Here is a 21,657-nt window from a genome sequence, read left to right as displayed (position 1 = left end):
AACACTATCAAAGTGGTACAAGCGTGTTATCTGATTAGTCATTCCGCTTTCTTCAATTCCGCGCACGTTTTGTACGACGCGGTCGGCCACGGTCCGTTACACCGACCTCTTGTGAAGACTGGTTTAGAGAAATGCTTGCATCCCATCCCAAAGTATACAACACAGTCTCACCGACCGCCAGACCTCGAGGACTCCACGATACAAATTGTAAGTTTACATTCTCTGTTTTTTATTACTTATTTAAAATATGTGTTTTTTTGTTTGTGTATAAAATATCAAAGTATTATATTAATCCTAATTATTATATAGAAATCTTAATTAATTAAATATCAATAAAAATGGTTAACACTTATATGATCTATAATTCTTCTGTACGTTTGTTGAAACTGAACTCTTCCTAAACGGCTTGACTGAATTTTTCTGTGTGTGTTCGAGGATGGGTAAGATTCACAATTGAACCTTGGATTACCTCCTAAATGGCAGGACAGATTTTGATGATTTTTTAGATGCTCAATACAGTGATCTCCTAACGTCTGGACCTATTTTTCAAATTTAACACGTGTGTACAGGACAATGTCTGTCAGGTCCGCTAGAATATGTATATAATCGATGTTAGTGATATATTTAATGATTAGACTTTGAAAACATACATGGAACTTGAAGTTGTTAAGTGAAATTTATCTAGGACTTGTCAAATCCACTGAATTTAAAATGAATTATGTATAAATATCGTAGATATAATATTAAAACAAAAACTTTGGTTGAACTGAGGTATCTTACCGAGGCAAAAAAGTACCTTTCAGAATTTTTTGGTTGTGTGTTTGTGCACGCTTATCTTAAAAACTGCTGAACTGATTTTACTGTTGTATTAAGGCGAGATTTTAGGCAAAATTTAGTGTTTGTTTCATTTCGACCGTTACACTAACTAAGGCAGACGTCAATCATTATACTGATATTGGTAATAAATTGACATTTGCTAATAAATTAGTGGTTAGTATTCTCTAGTTTTTTTTTCATGAAAATAAAGGACGAGACGAGCAGGACGCTTCAGCTCAAATAGTAATTGATATGCCCTACCCAGCAGTGCAGTGCAGCAATGCAGTGCCAGTCAGGATTATTGAAAAACCCAAAAATTCTGAGCGGCACTACAATTGCGCTCGTCACCTTAAGATGCTAAGTCGCATTTGCCCAGTAATTTCACTAGCTACTGCGCCCTTCAAATAATATTTACACATTACTGCTTCACGGCAGAAATAGGCGCCGTTGTGGACCCATAATCTAGCCGGCATCCTATGCAAAGGAGCCTCCCACTGGTTACAAACCAACCTACAATAAGACATAATTTCCCCAGACCCAGGACCAGGACAGACCAGTGAGATCGTTTCTTTCTTTTTGTAATTTATTTTCTTCTTTTTTAGTCTTAAGACAGCATCATTGTTTCTGTTACCCTGGTCATTCTGCTTAAGACAAAAGGCCATTGGTAATATGATATTGTCATCAGTACATGAGACTTGTGTCATATAATAATAGAAAGAAAAATAATATCACGGCACCCTTCAGACCGAAACACAGTAATATTTACACATTACTGCTCCACGGCAGAAATAGGCGCCGTTGTGGTACCCATAATCTAGCCGGCTCCTCCCACAGGTTCTCTAGTTTTAATTATCATAATATTAAATGAATAGTAGAGAAATTGATCACCCATAGAACATGCTACGCCAAGTCTGGTTCTAGTTACTTGTGAAAGTGCGTTAACATACATACATACATACATGTTAACATTAAAAAATATTATTTTTATTTAATTTACTAAACAACGTCCAGAATAACTCAAGTCAGAGCTTTATAGCTTTATATATAAAAACTTGCTGACCCGGCAAACGTTATATTGCCATACAAAATTTTTAAAAAATATCGTAACAAAAAAAAATGGGGTATAAAAAAGTAGATTACGATCGATTCTCAGTCCTACCAAATAAACATATAAAATTTCATCAAAATCCTTTAATCCGGAGGAGTAACTATAATACTAATTGTGACACGAATATTTTATACATTTCGTGACACGTTGTTTGTCCTCGATGAACTCCGAAACCATTTTAATCAAATATTGCTTGAGAGTTTGATCCAACTTGAGAGATAGGATAGTTTTTTGTTTCAATTCGTAAATATTTCTAATTACAAATTTTATTAGCAGAAATAAGCCATCTTAAGATACTCCAAGTTTAAAATGACCTCTCCCTAGCGTGTTATTCTGTAGTGACACAGGTAAAATAAAGACAAAAAAAAAAAAATTTCGAATAACGTTGCGTTTATTTATAACACAGGACAAGTTTATGTTTGTTCTAAACTTAAAACTGGATTAATTATACGTATCGTGACCCCCATTCTCGTCCGTTAAGTGCTGACACAAAACAGGAAATTATCTTCAGCTTGGCTTACCATTATGAAGTACAAAGTATTTCGGTTTATCGTCCTGATTCCTGTTCGTCGATTTTATTATACCTGTTCTTGGTGAAAGCCAACTGGAATTTAAAACAGCTACGCACTTATTTCAATTTAATATTTTTTTATGAAAATTTACTGTTTGTTTATCACATACTTTTATAAGAATTTAATCTAGTGTTCCTGTTTACTGAAATAAATTATTCGAAACGATGGGATAAATGGAATAGGTTCAATAAGTTATTTAAAATCTCACTTTGATAAAATATGAATTTGAACGCAGATGAAGACTGCCCATCAGTTAAAAATCATCATAAACAGTCAAATAGTTCATCCACTGGGCAATCACACTATTATTTTGCAAACGAAATTTCATTAATATGGTTCAAACAGTTCTTAAGTTAACGACGGCCATAGTAAGTGTAATTAATAATAATAATTAATAATTAATTAATTAATTAATTAATTAATTAATTATTAATTAATTAATTATTAAGTCCTGTAATGTGTCTCTTAATCCCTTTTGATGTCAAAGCGCGGTTCTCTTGCCACTTCTCATCACGTGAGTCTCTTGCTTATTTACCGCCCCATATATAAAACGACAGACGGACAGACAATTAAAACTTCAAAATTGTTGTCATAAACTCGTAGTACTTCAGGTTCAATAAGTGATTAAAAATCCTTTTATGAATAAAAATATGAATATATTTTTTACCAGTGGGAGACTCCCTTGCACAGGATGCCGGCTGGATTATGGGCACCACAACGGCGCCTATTTCTGCCGTGAAGCAATAATGTATAAGCATTATTGTATTTTGGTCTGAAGGGCGCCTTAGCCAGTAAAATTACTGGGTAAATGAGACTTAACATCTTATGTCTCAAGGTGACAAGCGCAATTGTAGTGCCACTCAGAATTTTTAGGGTTTTTCAAGAAACCTGAGCAGCACTGCATTGTTATGGGCAGGACATATTAATTAACATCAGCTGAACGTGCTCGTCTCATCCCTTATTTTCATAAAAAAAATATTTATAAATTCCTTGTTTTTCTTCCAGGTAGACCATGAGAAACTGGAGTGTTTGTTTGATTTTGCTGACGGTGGTTGTAGCCTGCGCATCGCAACAACAATTATTTAACCGTTATGATAATTTCAATGCCGACGCCATAATGCAAAATGAAAGGATACTACTGGCATATTACAAGTGTGTTATGGAGAAGGGCCCATGTACAAAGGACGGGAAAAACTTCAAACGTAAGTGATTTTTGTTACAATTAGAAGAAGCTTATTCCTTCAACCTCCTGATGGCAAGAAAGCCCAGCCTATCAATATGAGGTGCGACTTAGAATTCTTGAACTCTAAATGCGACTCCACGATTGCTTTCGCCACTTTGAGACATATGATTTACTAGCTGACCCGACAGACGTTGTTCTGTAGATAATAAAAAAAATACTATTTTATAAGAATTTCCTAATAATGTTTGAAAACATCAAGAATTATTACGTAAAAAATGCATTCTGTTGTCATAATGAATTTGTCTCACAGTGGAACTGTCAAACCGTGCGTCACTAAATTCTCTCATAGAAAATAATATATCCATACAAAACAAATATTGAAAATAAAAATAATAATGGGTCCCAAATCAAAATAAAAACTGTCCTATCTCTCAAGTTGGACTTAACTGCACGCCATGAAGTAATCCCCATTAAAATCCGTTTATTACTTTAGGAGTCGTCGCAAACAAACAACGTGGCACGTAATTAATTTAATACTAGCTGACCCGGCAAACGTTGTTTTGCCATATAAAGTATAATTCACGCGATAGTTTTATAAGTAATAAAATATTGCCTATATTATAGCCTGTACATCATTTTGTTCTATTGTCAATAGTTTTTGCAGCGCACGCAAAAATAGATTTTCGATTTTACACCTTGTGTTACAAAATAGCAAGTTTATGACGGATCCCTAATTTTGAAAAAAAAAAACATAGCCTATAGCCTTCCTCGATAAATAGACTACCCAACACTGAAAGAATCATTCAAATCGGACCAGTAGTACCAGAGATTAGCGCGTTCAAACAAACAAACACTGCAGCTTTATAATATTAGTATAGATACTAGCTGCCCCGACAGACGTTGTCCTGTAGATAATAAAAAAAAAACTGTTTTATAGGGATTTGCCAATAATATTTCAAAACATCAAGAATTATTTCATTAAAAATGCTCCCTGTTGTTATAATGAAATTGTTTCACAGCGGAACTGTCAAACCGTGCGTCACTAAATTCTCTCATCGAAAATATGTCCATACAAAACAAATATTGAAAATAAGAATAATTATGGGTCTCAAATCGAAATAAAAACTATCCTATCTCTCAAGTTGGACCAAAGTGCACTCCATGGAGTAATCCCCATTAAAATCCGTTCATTAGTTTAGGAGTCCATCGCGGACAAACAACGTGGCACGTAATTTATATATATTAAGATTTATTGGAAACGATAAAAATTCATCACTGACATATCAACTGCTAAAACGTAATATATGTTTTACATTTTATAATAATAATACCATTTTATTCAGATCAGATAAACAATATTAAATATAAAAATAGTTGATAGTGATAAATATGTTTGCTAGTCGGCAAAGGCCTCCTCATACATCTTTCATTCGAGCCATTCGTTTGCGACTTTAACTTCCACGTTACTCCTGCCACTCATTCTGACATCATCATCCTATCTTTTATGTGGTATACCTCTTTTCCGTTTAAAATCTCTAGGGTCACATCATTCATCTGGCAACAATTTGGTCCATTTGTCTTGCCCTTATCATGTGCCTGCCCACATTTTTACCTAATGGTATACGCCCTGCCCTTTACAATACACAATTCAGGATTATTAGAAAACTCAAAATTCTAAGCGGCGTTACAATTCCACTCGATACTATGACACAAGATTTCACTAGCTATGGCACCCTCCAAAACACATTACTGCTTGATAACATAAAAAATTCCGCTGTATTGTGTGTTATTGTGCAGTGGTCTGAATCTCTTAAGAAGCCAAATGACTATAATAAGTAATTAATTGATTTTCTTCCATTTAATAAGCCATGTTCATTGACGCATCACATAATAAAATGCCACAAAACAAATCATTTTGAACACCATGTTGGCCGTCTAATAAATCCCACCCGCCTAGAAAGGAAAACAATCAATATCAATCCCGTATTCAAGTACTATAAATCAAATACAGCAAAGCCTGTTACTATGGGTGCAAGACAATATATTTAATACGATATACTTATATCAGTATCAGCTCGAAAGATTTGACCGCATGCAACGGAGAGCTCCTCGAATTATCGAGGATCCAGTGCTCTGTGAACGGCTCGATCACCTGGCGTTGCGTAGGAATTCGGAGTCGCTTTGTATGTCTTCTGCTGCATTTATCACGGGGAGTGTTTCGTAGAGCTGTTTGACCTGATTTGAGCTGTTGAACTTCGCAGTTTTCAAGGAAGTTTCTTCCACCACAACCAAGCTGAGGAATGAGATTGATCCATTGATGAGGGATCCTTTTGCGGTGTTTCCAGGACAATACGACATGAATACCTTCAAAAAAGCACGTACACCTTTCTAAAAAGCCGACAACTGTCGGTGATCACTTAACATCAAGTGTAGTGTACACGTTTGTCCTCCTTCTCCATAAAAAAATACTTTCGGATTCGGAAACAAACAATCATATACATCATATAAATATTTATAGCTACAGAGATGGGAACCCGAGAGCTCTAGCTATATGGTTCATGAAACGAACTGAAGTAACTAACAAAACTGTAAAGTTTATTATAAATTTTCAGGAGTCTTACCAGAAACCCTACAAACAGCTTGCGGACGATGTTCTCCGAAACAAAAGACGGTAGTTAGAAAAATGCTGATGGGAATACGAACAAAGAGTGAACTACGATTTACTGAACTATTAGATAAATACGATCCTAACTCAGTCAACAGAGAAGCACTTTATAATTTCCTACTAACTGGGAATTAGTTAACGTTAAGTTATTAACAACTTTAGCTAACACACTGTAATTGCGTTGATTTATTACATTTAATATTTATGTATGAATTGAGAATTATTGTCATAAGTTACAATTGAATACATTTATACATTGAATAAGAATTCCACACAATAGATACCAATAATTGACAATACTATTTACACATATTATAAGACTTGAAGTACTGGGACTAAAGGCTTGAAGTGTTGGAAATTTTTTTCATAGATGACGCAAGTGAGAAATAAGACAAAGGGGCTTATTGAAAATTTCACCCCCTAGGGGATAAATAAGAGATTGGACGATTGAATGGTATTACGTCATTTTAAATTTAAGATATACAATATTGAACATACAATCTTCTGCTTAGAATATAAATCTAGTTTGTATGAAGCCCTTATTTATTTTTAGCCCTAAGGTTGCGAATTCAATTAAAATCATGACATAAGTAAGCTAGTGCCTTCCTCGACCATATTTTTAGGTAAAAATTGAGCCACCCAATAACTTAGGAGTTAAATTTTAACTTAATTTAATATTATATGGACAGTAAATATTGAAGGGATAAATTTTGTCATAATCAAGTTTCTTTGTCATCGAGTATGAAGTGATCCCTCTGGTATTGCAAGAGAATGTAGACAGCGATGATCACTTTTCATTATCATACACTCGGTCGACTAGGGTAAATTACTAATTATAATTATCTTGTAATACCTATGTGTAACTAAATATATAATTGATGTGCATTCTTACAATTTCCTCGCATTCATGGATAAGTAGGATAAAATACATAACAATATAATTAACTATCTATAATAGTATCTAATAATTTGTTATATTATAATCTTGTAAACTGAGCGAATATATCGGTTGTGTTACTCTGTACATTTTAAATAGTTTATATTTTATATTTAATTTATTTATAATAACTTAAGTTGAAGTCAGAAATAAACAAAATGCGATATAACTGTGTATTTTTCCATGTTTATGTTAATTATTACTTATCGAGATCTTTATGGCTGTTCAGATATTCTATTACGCATAGCATTGTGATACCAATGTTAATAAGGATAATACCTACATAATGATTGCTTCCTCTTCTAAGAATTATTGTCCATACAATAAAACACACAACTATAAAAACTCATGCGATACTGCATCCAATACACATTCTCGAATAATACTCAAAGAAGCATAGTTTACAGATATGAAGCTAGTTTTGTTATTGTGTCTGTTCGCCCTCGCATATGGGCAGGATAAGTACGACTTAGAAGATTTTAATATCGAAGAAGTTATAAATAATGATAGGCTTATACTTTCATACTCAAAGTGCTTTATTAATAAAGGCCCCTGTACACCAGAGATCAAAAGAATAAAAGGTGAGTTTTTTTAATAAATACTATTATCTTATTATATGCATGATTACATTAATCATCATAGACAATTTTTGAAGTTATACTTGTTTAGGCTGGTTATGAAAAAATGATGAGATTGAAAATTTAAGATGCGCGCGCATCACTGTAATACAAAGTAACAGGGTGAAGTTTGTTCCTAAAATTTTCTGACGTTTGCGTCATTCGTTATTTTATTTTTTTTTGTTTCTTCGTCCATTATTAGGACAGGCAAAGGGTTCAAGCCCAAATAGCCCTATTCATTATTTAATAATTAATTGCCAAAGCCATCTTTGCAAGATTTTAAAAAATTGTTCTTTCTAAAAACGTAGCACGAGGAATAAATCATTTAAATGATTTTTGCTTTGTTAGGCCAAAGAAGCATAACTTCTTGTGTGCATAAATAAGTACACACACACTTTTAAAAAAAATTAAAGCAGGATTACTTCTTAAAAATAATACTTTCTTCCATTTGGTCTTTTCTATGTAAAGACATAGAAATCTTTAATTATATTGTTTTATTGTAATGTTACATGATAACAAATCTAACAAAATTCAGTCGCTGAATAAGCATAACACTGTTCTTAAATAAACACATTGTTTAAATAACGTTGCCTCTTTTTAATTTTCAGATAAAATACCAGAGATTTTGGAAACACATTGTGCTAAATGTACAGACAAACAAAAGGAAATCGGTAAAATCCTATTTAACAAACTGAAAACAGATCATCCAGCAGCTTTTAAGGAATTAGCAGCCTTCTACGATCCCACTGGCAAATATCAAGAGAGTTTCAAAGACATTCTGAACTAAAGTATTAATTGGAGAATTAGCGATGTTTATTTTTAGATCTCTTTTTAAGAAAATGACCAAATGATTTAAGTGAGCTTTTAGAAAAACCTTTTTGTATAATAAATCTATTATTTTAATATATTTTTGTTTTAATATAACCCATCACCTTATGCAATACATTATATTGATAGAATTTGTAAGTTTATCAACTAAAAATGCTTCTATGATATACCCGGGTTTTTTAATTATACTTCGTGTGAGAGTTAGGTAGAAATATTAATAATAACAGTTGTATTATCTGCATTCTTTCTTACTTATATTATTTTCTTGAAAACTTATTTATTATATTATCAAACATTACTGTGCTCTGGCAGGGCGATATGTATTGTCTGCCTATCTAACCACCTTTTTCTAATAATATCACTTGCAATAAAAATATTTTGATTTTGTAAACACATAATTAGATTTAAAACGACATACTCATAACCTGGGAATTCATGGTAATCTTCACAGATGGCTCACATCTTATTTATCAAATCGTACGCAACTAGTTGCGTTGAGTGGCTTCGAGTCAGTCCCATTTCTTGCTAGCTCTGGCGTGCCTCAAGGCTCAAATCTAGGTCCTTTGCTTTTTTTGGCATTTATAAATGACTTATTATCCAAAATTCGATGTGAGTGTCTGGCGTACGCCGATGATATAAAAATATTTCGTAAAATAAACGGTCCAGAAGACTGCTCATTGCTGCAAAGGGACATTGAGACTATTTGGCAGTGGTGTAAAAGTAACCGCATGATGCTGCATATAAAAAAGTGTCAACTGATTACATTTACTCGCAAGAAAAACCCATTTGTTCATGATTATGTTATCGACGGTAATGTTCTAGATCGTGTGAATGTGATAAGGGACTTGGGCGTCATCTTTGACTCGGATTTATCCTTCAAAAGCCATTACGATGATACTTGTTCAAAGGCAAATAGGATGTTAAACTTTGTTATTAGAATCGCCAGACCATTTAAACAGGAAAACTCCTGGATATTATTATACAAAGGTTTAGTGAGAAGTATCCTAGAGTATTGCTCAGTGATTTGGTCTCCAATTTATAATGTTCACCGTGATAGAATAGAGTCAATTCAGCGGCGGTTTGTAAGAGTTCTCTGTAGCAGGTTGGGTGTTAGACGTAAAATTCCCGAATACTCTGAGCGCTTACGTAAATTTAACTTGCATAGTCTTGATAAGCGGAGATGGGTATCTGATATGTGCGTCTTACATAACATTACGAATGGTTTTATGGATAGTCTGATAAACTTTAAAGTTCCAACACGATCTGTGCGTATTCCATGTTTATTTTCGATGAATTCCTCAAATAATAATGTATCGCATAACAACCCGATTATGAGAATTTGTAGAGAATTTAACGAAGTGTGTGCTGATTTTGATATATTCTTTACAAATGTAGACATTTTTAAAAATACTCTTTATAAAACCTTATGGTTTATGTAAAATAATTTAATGTTTAACTAAATTTCGTTATACTGTAATTACTATTGTGTCCACTTATAAATTTTATTTTTTACTGTATTTGGTGAATGATGTGTACAATTTTAAATGGATCTCAGGATCATAAGAATATGCTGTACTTGTTATTAGATGATAGTTTTATCTTATTATCTGTTATTGCACCTACTTGTAAATAAATAAATAAACTCTGTTAAAATATATTTTAACTAAACAGGATAATTTTGCTAGATTGCGACCGATTAGTGGAGTTGTCAAAAGCAGAACGAAAAACAAATAGAATTAATATGAGTGAATAAATAAGAAAAATAATGCACATAGTCAAATTAGTTTAATTTCATTTAATGGCCTTTATTTTCAAGTAAGAACACCAAGAAATAATTAAACAAAAAACATTAAAGCCGATAATACACATTTTACTAATTTTCGACCTAAATTTCAAGTTCCCAACTTTATCTATTCAGTTCGGCCAGTTCTCGACTATTGGGTATGACGCCAAATACAAGAAAGTCTCATTATATTTTTAATACAATATACTTTGTTACAACATAAACGGCCTTCCAAATAAGTTTGGTATGAAGTTATACCATAAAATAAGAATAAGCAAAATGTTTACAAATAGACACTGATTGGTTTATTCGGATGTATAACGTTTCCCGCGTTTATTTGCAAGGCTGCCTGACCTTTCGGAAAACTTCAGAATAATCATTGTATTGACAGTGTTGTCAGCGATATAGCATTTTGCATATTCTGGGTTTATTCTCAAGTATAACTTTATATTAACTTTATTTATAAGGCCGAAAATGTTCAAAAAATTATGTTCAAACGGCCATCAAAATTAAACATTTAAATAAAGTCAACCTTTAATTTATTCATTTTTCTAAGTAAGTATACAATTAATAATAAACAGTACCGTAATGTTTTGTTTTTCATCGCTCTGCTTGATTTGGTATTAGCCTACTTATTCCATCCAAAACTGTTGTGTTCGGTATTCTATATTCGTTACAGACTGCCGAAACTCTCCTGTTTTTGTCTCTTATTTCAGCCAGCAATTTTTACACGGCCTCTTTGGTGTGGGGAGCAGTCTTTTTCTTTTATTTTTAGCATTCGAACTCATTATCATCATCATTAGCCGGAAGACGTCCACTGCTAGGTAAAGGCCACCCACAAAAATGTACACGACGATTAGTCCGGCGCTGCTCTCATCCAACGTGTTCCGGCTATCTTAACCATCTTGCGGGGGGCCTACCAACACTGCGTCTTCCGGTACGTGATCGCCATTCGAGACTTTACTGCCCCACCGACCATCTGTCCGTTGATCTGTATGCCCCACCGACCATCTGTCCGTTGATCTGTATGCCCCACCCACTGCCATTTCAGTTTCGCAATTATTTGGGGTATGACGGTAACTTTGGTTCTCCTACGCATCTCCTCAATTCTGACTCGATCTCACAGGGAAACTCCGAGCATAGCCCTCTCCATTTCTCTCTGAGCGACTATGAGCTTTCTTATCAGGCCCATAGGTAGCGACCAAGCTGTCATACCGTAAGTCATCACTGGCAACATACACTGGTTGAAATCCTTCGTCTTCAGACACTCTATTTGGGACCAGAATTTCACGGAGCTTCCCGAACGCTGCTGATATTGAGGCCATCGAGGCCACCATATGGCTTAAGTCTTCCATGGTCTCTGCCAACTGATATCTTCTGCGAATCGATGGTGAATGATGTATTCGCCGTTGATATTAACGCCCAGTCTGTTCCACTCCAGAAGCTTTAAGACGTCTTCCAACGCAGCGGTGAACAGCTTCGGCGATATGACGCCTTGTCTCACTCCCTGCTGCAGTCGGATAGGCTTCGAGATCTGATACTGGAGACGGACTGACATGGTGGCGATTCCGTACAAACACTTCAACGCTTCGATACATCGATATTCAATGTGCACGCTTTCTCATAGTCCAAGCATAGTGGCTGGTTATACTACTCCGTCTTCTGTACAACCTGCCGCAGCGTATGTATGTGGTATATGGTGCTAAACCCTTTTCGGAAACCGCTTTGTTCGGGAGACGCGACGTCCACGCTGCGCACGAGACGATTCGTGATAACCATAGAAAGCAGCTTATAACATGGCTCAGAAGTGATATAGGCCAAAAGTCCTTCAAAAACATTTAATTGCTTTTTTTTAAGAACAGCACCACTATACTTCTGCGCCATGCTTGCGGCGTTTTGTCCTCGAGTATGACGGAATTGAATAGCTTCTGGAGGATCTTAAGTACAGCAAGTACCACCAGCTCTCAGAAGCGCGGCTGTGATCCTATCATCACCCGGCGCCTTGTTGTCGTTAAGCTGTTAGCTGTTAGCCATACTAATCTGTATGATATGTCTGGTGACATCTTCGGTATAGTGTCGGGTTAAATTGGCTCTCGGGTCTTCAGCCTTGTTGGTAGCGGGTACCCGTGCGGTCGTGTATTACTGTCCGTAGAACTTATCGACTTCCCTCAAAAGTTCGGGTTTAGACGAAACGACCCTGCCGTCACCGGTCAGTTTTGTGAGTTGGCTCTGCCCAATAGACAAATTTCGTGCGAATACTTTGGAGCCGTTGTTACGCTCTATGGTCGCCTTCACACAATGTGTATTGTTTTTTTTTATTTATTTATTTATTACAGCTTTGATATTACAATGACTAAATAAAATAATGGTCCCACAAAACCATCTTGATGGTTTGTCTGTGGAATCTGAGCTATCTTAATTAACATTTAAATTATTAACATTTAGTAACTTAAATATTAATTTTAAAAAATTTTTTTATACAATATTATTTAACATTACTAAGGACTCTTATTATTTAAATGTTGATATATAATGTGTCCAGATTGTCAATATAATATTTTTTTAACATATTTTTAAACTTTATTTTATTAGGTTCGTGTCTTATATCTGCTGGTAAACTATTTAATATATATGGGATTCTCTTTTTGAATGTTCTATCTCCGTATTAATTATTAACTCTAGGTACCACATATTTACCATCAGATGTAGACCTTGTCTGGTGAGCATGACATACCAGGGTTGGACTACGCTCTTGATTGCCACGGTGGTGTAGTGCAAGTAAATATTTAATTTTTAAGGTTTTTTTATTGATGCAAGCGGTTTGCTCGATTTTAATTGATTATTTTTCTATGAGCAAAAGTGATGAGGCGAGTCAGATGTTTACCAGCTGATAAGTGAAACATCCTTCCCATTACAATACAGTGCCAAAATACAGTACGCACGCACACATACAAATGATTGACAAGGCCTGACTCTAACGCCCCGCCTAGACGTAGGGATAAATTTTAAGAAAACTGCTGAGTTACGCTTCTGTTCTATTAACTGTATTGTTACAGTGCGGCTCAGGATTATCAACTTAATCCAAAATTCTGAGCGACATCACAATTGCGTTCGTCACTTTGATAAGGTGTTAAGTCCAGTGTGAGGCTCCTTTGCACAGGATGCCGGCCGGATTATGGGTACCACAACGGCAGTTATTTCAGCTGTGAAGCAGTAATGTGTAAGCATTACTATGTTTCGGTCTGAATGGCGCCGTAGCTAGTGAAATTACTGGGCAAATAAGACTTAATATCTTATGCCTCAAGGTGATGAGCGCAGTTGTAGTGCCGGTCAGAATTTTTGGGGTTTTTCAAGAATCCTAGGCGGCGCTGCATTGTAATGGGCAGGGCGTATGAACTACCATCAGCTAAACGTCCTGCTCGTCTCGTCCCTTATTTTCATAAAAAAAGTCTCATTGTCTCAGTAATTTCACTAGCTACGCCGCCATTCAGACCGCAACATAGTAATGCTTACACATTACTGCTTCATAGCAGAAAAAGGCACGCTGTGGTATCCACCTATCCTTCATCCTGTGCACTGAAGCCTCCTACTGATAAATACCAAAAGACTTTTATGTTGGGTATGCTCTACTGTCGTAATCGTAATAGGGACAAATCCCTACAATAAATATTTTTTATGTTGCAAGAGAACAAGAGCGGCGATAATCAATTACCAGATGACCCACTTGCTAATCCTCCTATTAAAAAAAACATTAACGTCCTTGACTCACTTCAGAAGTTCTGAAGCTGATAGTTGATTCCACGGAGCGTCCATGGCAAGGATAATGCCGTTACCTTTCATCCGGGATGCGTCGTTCAATCCTCGCCCGATGTACCGATGAGTATTCAATTTTTCGAATTTATATAACGCTCATACGGTGAAGGAAGATATCATGAGGAAACCTTACACACCTGTGAAGATTTTCATTGTATTTGCGTTAAATTAATCTGCTGGCACTGAGCTAACAAGAACTCGAATCCCGTGTTTTTCCACTCAAACAAGGCGTAATAGCCCGTTAAATACCTTTTCCTTTACCGAGTTGATCACCATATAGTGTCCCTGCGATTATTAAATCTAAATAAACAATTAAATTAAAAACATAAACTTCTTGAAATCAAAGCCAAAGGGACCTGAAAACTCGTCAAAATTTTACTAATATTTACAAAATCATAGTTGACCTCGTATTTAGCTCTCACCAAGTTCTATTGCTTCAAATATGACGATTTTGATATACAGCCGTTGTTGAAAAATGGAAGGATTGTGATTGGTTAAGCAAGATGTTTCTGTGAGCCTTATACTTCTTGAGGTAAGTACTTTAATTTTGAGAATAATTAATAGTATATTATATTCTTTGGTCGTCTTATCTGTATAAATTATTTTAGAAAGGTGTTTTTTTCGTAACACCCCGTAATTCTTAATTAGGTAAATTTTAATAATACCAACATCATTTTAAAGCCTATTGAAGTAAAGTAGTGGTATAAGCTTCATAAGTCTCATTTTGATCTAATTGAGTTTATTAATGATTTTTCTTACTTTCTTTTCTACGTTTGACACCATTTCCTATGTCTTTAAAATGACGTATTTACCAAAACTGATAAAAAATGTATGGTGCAATCTGTTTACCTTTTAATGAATAAAATTGTTATATATTGTGTTAATTTATTAAAGTGAAACTTTTATTACATTCTCTCAAACTTTTTCGTCTGTGTGTTGCATGTCGCGTGACGGTCGGGCGGCGCCTATACTTCGCAGCAGTTGACCGTGTAGTGTAGACTATTACTCATTTCTGCTCCACGCTATTATGTTTGTTTTTGTCAGTATTTACATCATTTTTAATCATTTTCAATCAATATTTTTAACCAGGGTTTAAGAGACAGAGTTCAATAAAAATATTAGTTGTAGACTTAGTCTACTTTTATTATTTCCCATTATCATTCCAATTTTCCAAGTATAAAATTAAGATTGATAAAGCGATTATTATACCCATAATGGAATATTATTGCAAAATTTTTTAGTTAAATGTCTATTATGTGAAAAAAAGTTTCACTTTTACCGTGGTTTCATATAACCACACAATGCTTTTGCCTTATATCAAGTTATAAGTAAATAAAATCTCCTATACCTGTAGGTTACCTGGAAGAGATCGCTGAATAACGACAAGGTCGCCTAATTATGGTACCGTAACTGATATATACAAACTGTAACTTTTTGTATTTTTGGTCATTCATTTCATTCAATTACATAACAACTATGATCATTGCATTCAAAAACGTCATTTATTCCATTTTCGCATTTCTATCAAAATATGCAAATTTTAACGCCATAAAGATCTTATTACTTTGGGGGGTCGTTCGCAAATGTTTCATATATTTTTTTGTGTTATCCGCTCTATGTTATATACTTTATCTACACCAATGCTTTAAACACTCTTGTAAAGATTCTAAAACAGTTAGCTTATTGCCAACATTAAAACACCCATTGTCCTAATAACCATTACATCATCCAAACGAGTGTTGTAAGAAAATTCAGTACAACATTATATCATCCGTTTTCATAATAACACTCCTTTGGATGATATTATGGTTACTAGCTTTTTTAATAATAGCAGTAAGCTAACTGTTTCAGAATCTTTTATTGAGGATTCATATTATGGATGTAGATAAAGTATTGCATACAACAGCTGTTGATAATTATACTCTTATATACCTATTATACTCTTTGGCGTGAGGGTAAGCCGAGTTTAGTGTTATTACTCTCTAGCATGCTCGATGAGCTTTTCGAAAAGTGTACGCACTATTTTTGAAGGTACCTATATTATATCGTCCTGGGAACACAAGGAAACACAACAACTTCCTCGTTCCTGCACAAGGAAGCTCATTCAATAGTTTGGTTGTGGTGAGTTGTATTATATGTATTTTTCATACCGAAGTTGATTTGTACCAATTGATTTCTGACGAATGAAATAAGGGAAGCACCTGCTTTCTTAGGTCATTTCACTGCGTTACATAATTTCCGTTTACAATATCAGATGACTGATATGATGATGCTTTTTTTATAGTATAAGACTAGCGGACCCGGCAGACTTTGTACTGCCTCAATCGATAAATAAAAGATCTAAACTTTTGTATAAAATACCTAATCATAAAACAAACAAAAGGAATCCTTTTTTTATTAAAACAAATAAAAAAATGCTGGGTATGAATGAAATTTTATTATTATTTTCGTTTACTAACACGTGATGTTGCTTACATACAAAACAGACTTTTTCTGAAATACTGGCTATTTATAAGGTTTCAATTTGATATTGATATACACACACAGTTATGATACAGTCTGTTAATCAATTTAAAGCTTTCTGATAAACTATATTTTTGTTTAGTTTTGTGGTGCGGTTAGGTTCAGAAACTTTATTTTTTGACCAAACTTAAGATTTGTCAATGTACATAAAAATAATCTGAGAGATAGTTAACAAGTGTAGTTAATCTACCAATTATCGTTACATAAAATTAATTTAATTTTTAACCTCCTGAGAAAGTTAAAAAGATACAAAAAATCTAATTAGTTTTTCATTTTAAACTTTTATTTTAATTTGATTTCTGAACGAAGATGTGTCCCCCATCAAAGAAAAATCAAAATCGTTGGTTTTTATTTAATTCCGAGCATTTTGATATTTATTCACCTTTTGAACCTTCCCTGGACTTCCACAAATAATTCAAGACCAAAATTAGCTAAATCGGTCCAGCCGTTCTCGAGTTTTAGCGAGACTAACGAACAGCAATTCATTTTTATATATATAGATAAGATAATAAGAGGGAGCAAACGGGCGAGAGTCTCACGTGATCGGGAGTGGTGAAAACCGCCCATGAACATCAGCGACTTGTCAAGAGACGTATTGTGGGCCTTCAAGGTGGGAGTATGTTCTTTTCATAAAATATTAGTGTAATTTAGCTGTAGACAAAATAGATAATGTCAATTAAAAATTAAAATCTAAAGTTATATTATAATCTAAAAATGACTGGCGTTAAGGTTAAATATACAATTTACGTTTAACCAACACTTTGACAAAGTTGAGCCTTGATGAGCAAAGTAGCAAGAAACTCATCTCTATTCGTAATCAATTTATACAACCAAATGATTTGAGTTTTCTTTAGTGTTAATTCCGCCAATATTTGTCTCTAAACAATTCGACACGTGTTTCGACTCTACACGAGGCATCCTCAGGATGTGTTGTCTCGCCAAAATCTGGAACGAGACAAATTTGTCTTTGGCTAATAATGGATTTCCGCAAAGTAACGCCTACTTCAATCAATTTAATTTATACAGCTTCATTAGGCTACAAACATTTTAAATACAATCAAGGCAAAAAATACTCTAAACGTTCCAACTTAAGTTTAAATAAAAAAATAGAAGTGGTTCTTTAAAAAAATCCTCAAAAATTATCATTGAGTACAGTGAAATCAACAATTCCCACTCTATACATAAAAATGGTATTTCGCAAACAAGTTCATTTGAAGTACTTTTTATTAATATAGAATTTATTTCATTTAACAACAAATCCATGACAGATCCTCGATGACAGGTTCATTCAACACTAGGGAATGTGAAAACCCGCCCCGCGACTTCACCCCAATCAGTAGGTAACATAAAAGCAAGCATGACCAAGTCTGCGGCGAAAACTCAACCAAATAACATGAAACAAGTAATGCTTACAAAAACCCCTATTTTAACTATTTCCTTTACTTTACCCTTAAGATTTGAATAAAAAAAAACTAATTAGAGATATATCAAAAAGTATAATCATGTTTTTTTATGTTTATGAAAATAAGGGACGAGATGAGCAAGACGTTCAGCTGATGGTAATTATTACGCCCTACAACTACAACTACGCCCTACTCAATACAATTCAGTGCCACTCAGGATTCTTGATACACCTCAAAAATTCTGAGCAGCACTATAATTACGCTCGTCACCTTGAGACATAAGATATAGTCTCATTTGCCTACTAATTTCACTAGCTACAGCGCCCTTCAGACCGAAACACAGTTATGTTTACACATTATTGTTTCACAGCATAAATAGGCGCCATTGTGGTACCCATACTCTAGCCGGCATCCTGTGCATAGGACCCTCCCACTGCCATATGTTCCACAAAAAAAAAACTTTGTTTAAAAATAAAACTTTATTTGTTCATCCAAAGTAGTAAAATCACACAGTAATTTATTTAATTCTTAACAGCATCAATTTTATCCTTGTATCTTTCTTGGTACAAATTGTTAGGGTCATACTTTGTGGCCAACTCTTTCCACAAGTTCGGCCTCTTATTGACCAGATATTTGACAACTTTGTCAGCGTTTGTCTTCTGTTTCTCTGTACATTTTTTACACTCGTTCTCTAAAGCATCAGGAAGAGTTTCTTTGAGGGTCTTTGCGTCTGGTGGACAGCGGCTTCTGTCCATCAGACAATCAATATAACCTTTCAATAGGCGGTCGGATTCAAGAATCTCATCAACATTTATATTATCATATTTGTTTGTGTATGTTGATTTGGCCCAAGTCGTTGCGAGGACGCAGCACAAAGCCACGATTATCAATCTCATTTTGGTCTGGAAACATAAAATGACATTACAATATTGTACATTATTTGTTTTTAAAATTATTGCATATCTGAAATGGATGGCATCACTCGAATGGTTGGTTCAGTGGGTAAGAGCGCTCGGACGGAACCCGAGGAAACGCGCGTTCGAGGCCCGTAGCGTTCATAAATTTTTGTTAGAAAAATTGGAAATATTGTTTACGAAAAGTATCACATAGACACTATTTATATTATGTTCTTACCACAAACTAATTTACATCAAGTCTATCAATTTGTTCTTAAAATAATTATCGCTGTTTTAAATAAAGAGTGCCTTCAAATAACGTATTTACAGAGCATCGCAATTTTTTTAAACGACTATATCTTCACTATTTTATTGGAAAATCTATTTTTGCACTTTTCAACTGATAAAAAATCAGAGAAATGACTATAGGGTAGGCTGTTACTATTTTCGTCCTTATTTTTATTTCTTTTATGTTACTATACAAAATTTATATTTATATTTTTGATCGTCACTTCAATACTAGTTACTATTACTGAACACATTTATGAGAAGACAATACCAGCGTCGTAAAATTATATCATGAAAATAGCAAATCATTAATTTGTTTATTTCACAATTTTATTCCTAGATCGCTAGTTCCCTACAATGCGCTCTCTGCTACCGGTCGTATTACACTGAAATTCTTTCATTCATTTGTATAAAATCTATAATTTTAGAAGGAATTTTCGAAAAAAATTATATTTAATAATTCTGTAACTATCCAGTAAAAAAGCTGACTGCATAATATTAACAATTTCGTAACTATTCTATATTGCTCTACCATCTTTTTTGATAGATATTTCAATCTTCAGTTAAACAACTAGATAAGAGAAATTCTACGGATAGCGCAATTTCGAATTTTACAACAGGCAGATAGAAGTTATCGAACGAATTAAGACTATATCGGGTTATATTTATCAGCCCCTTTCGGAGCCGGTTAAGAGCTATCGGTGGGATAATTAGGACGTGTTTTTAAGTTTTTTAGGCTATATGTGTAGATAAGTCATTCTCTAGTTATAAGTGTATTATCTATGCTCATGTCAAAAGATCTAATAACTATCATCTTTTGACGACTACTCACGTAATTTATGTTATAACTATCTAATATAGTAGAAATTATAATATATTGGATATTTTTGAGACAATTGACGACTTCGCGATTGAAGAAGAAATCCATATCCTCAACAACAACGAAAACAATTTTAAATTGAAATAAACTGAACAAATGATTGAGTGAATTAGAGGTTTGTTGTTATTAATTGTTGTGATCAATGTCTAATGTCAAACAAGCATCCTTTGACCTTTCTCTGTCTTATGCGTTAAATAATATATATGTCCATCTCGCTTGCACGTATGAAGTGTGAAGTTGCTTCGATAATACCACAGACAACTATTCTTTGGATAAAAAGCGATTGAAAAATTGAAAACTTTTAATCGTTAGATAAAAAGTAAGTTAATTTTATTCTCTCGATAGTTACCTGGTGATTTTTCTGAGGATTGAAAAATCGGCCCTCTGTCTTATTAATAAACGCAATGAATAGTTACTCCAAGTTTAAAATTACTTCTCCCTGTCATGTAATTATGTAGTGACAAAGGTAAGAGAAACACAAAAAGTTTAAATTTGAAATAAATTTACTTCGCGTTTATTAATAACACAGACTATGTGTATATTATGACAACCTTTTATAAGTAATGCTTTTAATGTAAACTAATCCTCATGACCAAAACAAAAACCAATCATTTGCAATTGTCGATGATTGGAACTTTCCAACTACTGGGCTAAGTCGAGTTTGTAAGTATTTTGTTGGGCGATGTATATTATGCGTATACAACATGATCTCATTATTAGAAAAATAAACCCGATGAGTTTCTTGGCCCCATCCTTTCAGGTCTGAGGCAAATATTTTTGCACGGTAGATTTTAACGTTCAGTACGTTTTTTTAAGGATATTTCCGATTCTTCTGTTTTGATTTTCAGAAATTGTATTCATTTGAAATTAAGGATCGTAGTGTTCTCTTAAATTTATAACGTTTTATAGCTACTTTGGCCTCTAAGTACGTAATAATACATAACTTATTAAACACTAATTATTATGAACAAACAAATACAATTAGCGAGCCTCAGACTCAGACACAACAACATAATAATAGCCTAACTGTAATTACACGGATTTTCTATTGTTTTATTGTTTAGCTTATAATTGTATTTTTTAGATGTCCGGCGTAAGACAAGCGTAAATTTTGTTTGATGATAGAATGATAGAACACTATTTTTACAAAGCTTGTACGAAATCTATAAGTATAAAATGTTCGGGATAAATCTAATATATACTCGTAAAATTCTCATGTCGCGGTGTTTGTAGTTAAACTCCTTCGAAATGGCTTGACTGATTCTCATGAAATTTTGTAGGTCTGAGAATAGGACAACATCTATTTTTCATCCCCCTAAACGTTAGGGGTGGTCCCCAAATTTGT

The 21,657-nt window shown here is 34.1% G+C and overlaps 3 protein-coding genes across 3 annotated transcripts; 2 read left to right on the top strand and 1 right to left on the bottom strand.

Annotated features, from left to right (window-relative positions):
* The first annotated feature begins 164 nt into the window (after positions 1-164).
* Positions 165-7,450, top strand: LOC126976898 (ejaculatory bulb-specific protein 3-like). Its single transcript, XM_050825537.1, has 3 exons — positions 165-207; positions 3,502-3,698; positions 6,292-7,450. The coding sequence occupies exons 2-3, from the start codon at positions 3,509-3,511 to the stop codon at positions 6,477-6,479; spliced, it is 378 nt and encodes a 125-aa protein (XP_050681494.1). The 5' UTR covers positions 165-207; positions 3,502-3,508; the 3' UTR covers positions 6,480-7,450.
* Positions 7,451-7,581: 131 nt separating this feature from the next.
* On the top strand, positions 7,582-8,803 carry LOC126976896 (allergen Tha p 1-like). Its single transcript, XM_050825535.1, has 2 exons — positions 7,582-7,862; positions 8,507-8,803. Exons 1-2 carry the CDS (start codon positions 7,691-7,693, stop codon positions 8,683-8,685), a joined length of 351 nt encoding a protein of 116 aa, XP_050681492.1. The 5' UTR covers positions 7,582-7,690; the 3' UTR covers positions 8,686-8,803.
* A 9,966-nt stretch (positions 8,804-18,769) lies between these two features.
* Positions 18,770-19,144, bottom strand: LOC126976720 (allergen Tha p 1-like). Its single transcript, XM_050825222.1, has one exon. It carries the CDS (start codon positions 19,142-19,144, stop codon positions 18,770-18,772), a length of 375 nt encoding a protein of 124 aa, XP_050681179.1.
* Positions 19,145-21,657: the final 2,513 nt, after the last annotated feature.

The sequence above is a fragment of the Leptidea sinapis genome, chromosome 42 (genome assembly GCF_905404315.1).
Source record: "Leptidea sinapis chromosome 42, ilLepSina1.1, whole genome shotgun sequence".
Classification (NCBI taxonomy): Eukaryota; Metazoa; Arthropoda; class Insecta; order Lepidoptera; family Pieridae; genus Leptidea; species Leptidea sinapis.
The sequence above is the reverse complement of the archived record's forward strand: the minus strand, read 5'-3'. Positions and strand labels throughout refer to the sequence as shown.